At 31.3% G+C, this 5,162-nt stretch overlaps 1 protein-coding gene across 1 annotated transcript; it reads left to right on the top strand.

Moving 5' to 3' along the window:
• The first annotated feature begins 2,898 nt into the window (after positions 1-2,898).
• On the top strand, positions 2,899-4,526 carry LOC107873863 (acyltransferase Pun1-like). The gene has a single exon (XM_016720796.2). The coding sequence runs from the start codon at positions 2,934-2,936 to the stop codon at positions 4,257-4,259; it is 1,326 nt and encodes a 441-aa protein (XP_016576282.2). The 5' UTR covers positions 2,899-2,933; the 3' UTR covers positions 4,260-4,526.
• The last annotated feature ends 636 nt before the right edge of the window (positions 4,527-5,162 follow it).

Raw genomic sequence — 5,162 nt, 5'->3', positions numbered from 1 at the left:
TATATATTGCACCTTTTCTCTAAAAAAATGTAATCTTACAAATCTTTATTTTTTATTTTTCACTTTTTAACATCTTTAAAATTATTGTTGCTCCAATATTTGCATAATTTTACAAATAAAAACATGAATCGAGAGAGAGAGAGAGAGCGAGGGGGAGGGGGGAGGGGGAAGTAAAGAAATAGAAAAAACAAAAAGGAAGAATTTTATATTTTTACACAATTTATTAATTTGTAAGAAAAAAATATTTAATATTATTTTTTAATTATGCTTTTTAGATCTCATGACATAACAATGATAGATTATAATTGTTTCATGATATCAACTGCAATCAGTAGAGATATTAGCATCAACTTATATAGATACAACATTCATTCATGTTGTAAATTCATTATTATCCAAAATTTATTGGAGAACCAAATAGATAATGTGTATTAGATTTTAGCTTAATTTCACACATATACAAACAACAAATTATGAATAAAATCGTACTCTGTGTAATTATCACATATAAATAGAATTTATTATAAATTAAAATTCATGAGAGGAAGTACAGCCAATGAGCCATAGATTCAATAATGTCTGAGATTTATAATCTCATTTAAGATTCTCATTCTACGAAAATGGATATCATTGTTAGTTGATTTAAGTATCTGACGATCCGTGAGATTAAGCTCTATTATTAAAATGTCTTCGAAGTAATTTAATTTATATATGTATTTAGAGATTAAACATAAAGTTATACTTTAGTGTCATGCAACTTGCGGATTAAATCTCAAAGAAACATTTTAAAAAATCTTCATCTTTTTCTTATAAGAAGAAAAGAAAAGTTATTCACAGAAGAAAAGAATCTGTAACTTGCAGATATTTTTTTGCAAGTGATGAAACCAAGTAAAACTGCCACAATTTTTCAACCAATACAACAATAATGGACAAACGCCCTTCAAATCTCAAAATCATGTGAAAAGGAAAAAGAAAAAAGAAAAATCAAGCTTGAAGTTTCATACCGTTTGAATTTCTCACCATGATTGATGATTTTTCCTTCGATTTTTTCTTGCTGACTTGGATGCAATTCAAATTAAAAGATAAACTTGTTTCCATGGGTTATAAATGGTTGTATTTTAAAGGTCTCATTATTACAAAACTAATAAGGCTTTTGATCTTTTAGATGAGACATACAACCGTTAAGTTTTAATTAGTGGTGGTTTTAGACTTTCTAAATATTCCATTAAGTTGAATTCAATCATCAAAACAATAAAGCAAAATGACAATTAAGAGCCTGTGTGTTTTTAATTAATGGTGGCTTTTAAAATTCTACTTATTAAATTGAGTTTAATGAGACAAAAAAATGGGACACATACACATTTAGAATAAGGAGAAAACTAAATTAATATCTCAAAAAAACACTAAAAAAATAAATGACATTGAAAGCCTTTAAGCATGCCACGCATAGGATGGACTAAAACTCTCTTTTATATATATATATATATATATATATATATATAAAGAGAGAGAGAGAGAGGAAAATTTAAACATCTAAGATAAGTTATTGCTGCTAAGCGACAATTTGGAGAGGACACTGAGATGGTTAAATGTAACAATAGAAAGTTAAAGACACCACTGTCTACTTTGTGGGAAACTATTCTCAGTTTGCTTAGCTTATTATATTCGCTATTGAATTTATTCATGTGAATACACAAAAGTTTAAATAATCCAAAAAATAATATGTTCGATTTTTTATTGTTTCTAAAATTGATGAAACTGACCCTAAAAAAGCCATTCAAGTTCATTGTTAATTAAATACCAGTGAAAACATAAGATAAAGAATTAATTATCAAATTATTTTATACATTTCTACGTACAAACATCAACGAATGTAATTCACTATCCATAAAATAATTTAACAATTAAAAATATGTTAATAAAAAAAAGCAAGCAAACAATTGATAAAATGTAAGTGCTAAAATTAAAACATTGTAGCATGTTAAATTGCCATTTTAGCGAAGATTCTTAGCTTCTACACTCTCAACTTGCATCTTTTCCTGTTTAAAACCAAAAAATAATATAACAATAAAGAAAATCATAGGAAAACATAAGAAATCCTCCACTTAAATATTATAAAAGTATACTCTACTTGAAATCACTCAAAACTCACCATAACAAAAATAAAGAACACATGAAAAATTTAGAAAAAACTCAAAACTCATCATCATAATCATAAAGAAGTCACACTATTCAACATTTCAACGACTATATGCTCGTTTATACATGTATGGTAATATTCACAGCATATCAAAAGAAAAATGTATCATATAAATAACAATCAGATTCTCCATAATCGTAAAAGAATCCTCCTCTCTCAAAAAAAAAATAAATTAAAAAAGGAAAAAAGAATTTTCTATGTGAATTTGGCTCTCTTTTTGCATTACTTTTTCTTTTGGTTGTTGTTGGTATCAGCATGGCATGCTTTGCCGTTGAGAAGGAATGAAAAGCGTATATATATGCAACAAAATAATTGATAAATGATTGCATCCATGTCTTAATGTAAAAAGTAAATGTCAAAGTAATTATTTTTTTCTTCTAATACGTAACTCTTGCTGTATGGGGGTTATAGGTAGGGGAAAGATGAGGAAAGCTAAACATTCAATATGCACTTATTTCCAGTTTAATTGAACAATTTAAGCTTAACATTAAGAGCATGATAATTACTATTACGTGGGTTAATTTTTATATATATAAGATATCTTAAAGTAAATTATTAGTGCTATTGTTATACTGTGAAATAGAACAAGAAAAGGCAAAAAAAAATGAGAAAAAAGATAAATGCAATTGGAGGCCATAGAGATGCCACATCATCTTGTCTATCACCTCCTTTATATTATATATAGATTGGTGAGATTAGGTTCTTACATGCATTTATACTGAATACATCAAAAATGCTATCAATAATTTCTAAGAAAATCATCAAACCTTTCACTCCCATACCATCCACTCAAATATGGCACAAACTTTCCCTATTAGATCAAGGCCTCGCACACTTATATATACCCCTTGTCTTTTTCTACCCCAAAAACCAAGTAAATTCCATCCCAAATGGACCTAAACAACTATCAAATCTTCTAACAAACTCGTTGTCAAAAGCTTTAACTTATTACTATCCATGGGCTGGACGTCTAAAAGACAATGCCACTATAGAGTGTGATGATAATGGAGCTGAGTTCTTGGAAGTCCAAATCAATTCTCCAATGGACAAAGTTGTTAATCACCCTGATTCAAATGTCAAAGATTTGACATTTCCTAAAGGTGTACCTTGGGGAAATGGCGTGGATCGTGCCTCAACTATAGCTCAATTAAGTCATTTTGATTGCGGAGGAATAGCACTTAGTGTCTGCCTGTCACATAAAATAGGAGACGGAAGCAGTGCCCATTGTTTCTTGAGGGATTGGGCTTCATTAACTCGAAGTTCAAATAGTACAATTAGACCATCTCCTTATTTCGTGGAGGACTCCATTCTACCATCACAAATTGGCAATGGTCTATTGGTTTCACCTGTTCTAGGGTCAGACGCGGATAAATGTGTCCAAAAAAGGTTTGTTTTTTCTAGTACAAAGCTAAGTGCACTAAAATCCTCAATTGTCGTGCAAAATGTAACGAGCAGCGAGGCTGTGAGTGCACTTCTCTACAAATGTGCTGCATTTTCTGCCATGGCAGTAAATTCAGGTTCGTTCAAGCGATCTCAATTGATCCAGATATCAGATTTACGAGAAATGATTTCACCCCAGCTACCACCAAACTCCATCGGAAATCTCCTTACAGTATTCTCCTCACCGATATACGATAACAGGGAAGAACTCAACTTATCAAAATTAGTAGCCGATATAAAGAAGTCGAAAAACAACCTCTCCACAAGAAATAATGTTGAAGAAAATGAGTTGGCTATAGATATGCTAGATGCATACAGATCAGGGGAGTCGATATTCGATAGAAGGAAATGTGATGTGTACTTTTCGAGTAGCTTATGTAAGTTCCCATTAATACAAGATTTAGATTTTGGATTTGGGAAGCCTATTAGAGCAAGCTTGGCAAAGGGTCCATTTAACAAGGCAATGTTGTTGTTGAGGACATGTGATGGAGGAATTGAAGCAGTTGTTAACTTGAATGAAGAAGAAATGTGTGTGTTCGAGCATGACAAGCAATTTCTTGAATTTGCTACTCCTATTGGTCATGGCATTTACAATGAAGAAGAACAGCAGTACGCATGATGATGAATTATGGGACATATATAAGAATTCACCTTTCCTTGCATGCAGATAGATCTCTTATGAATTTCCATTTCCTTGTCTTGTTTATTTCACCTGGACTAATATAGGATATTGTGGGACTGGTTTTCCCTCCCATTGTATTGCTGATGTGGCTTCTAAGTTTTTCTTACTGCAAAATAATGGTTTGACGTAATTTCACTGTACACTCTATTTGGACGGTTGTTACGTATTGTTTCATAATATATTGTATTGTATTGTGTTTTATCATACTGTATTATTTTAATGAATATGTCATTTTGATAGATTTTATCGTTTTCCAACATTACATAATCTCACACATCAATAATTTGAAGCATAAACATAATAGAATAGTAGGATACAGAGTAGGAATACTTATAAAAAAGCAGGATAAAAGATATAAAATATTAATATTAAATAATAAATAAGGGTAAAATTTAAGAATATATACGGAACGAGTTACTACATAAAATACACAATTCCATGGGTAACAACCATCCAAACATAGTGACTTGTAAGGTTTCAATTCAGTTATCTTTTTATCTTGATGTTGTTTTTGCATCTTTTTTCACTTGTGGCCTTGCCTTGCCTTGCCCACGCACTCCTGTGAAATTACAATGAATTTATATTGTTGTAGCGACTCATAAGGTTAAATTGCTAACTATATGATGTGAACACCTAGTTCCAGGGAAAAATGAATCATGTGTAGGTGCATTGTTTTGCATTATCATCAGGTTCATTGCTGGCCACATGTATGCTATCTAAACTCATCTTGCTGCACCATGCATTGAGCCACCACTACTGTCCAATCTACTGGAGACGGTGAGCGAAGGGTGAAGCTGCTGAAGCAGCCGTCTTAGGCCTCATGTTCTTGGAGGCCCCAAA

The sequence above is a fragment of the Capsicum annuum genome, chromosome 6, assembly GCF_002878395.1.
Source record: "Capsicum annuum cultivar UCD-10X-F1 chromosome 6, UCD10Xv1.1, whole genome shotgun sequence".
NCBI classification, from domain to species: domain Eukaryota; kingdom Viridiplantae; phylum Streptophyta; class Magnoliopsida; order Solanales; family Solanaceae; genus Capsicum; species Capsicum annuum.
Note: the sequence above shows the minus strand (reverse complement) of the source record. Positions and strands in the feature narration are given on the sequence as shown.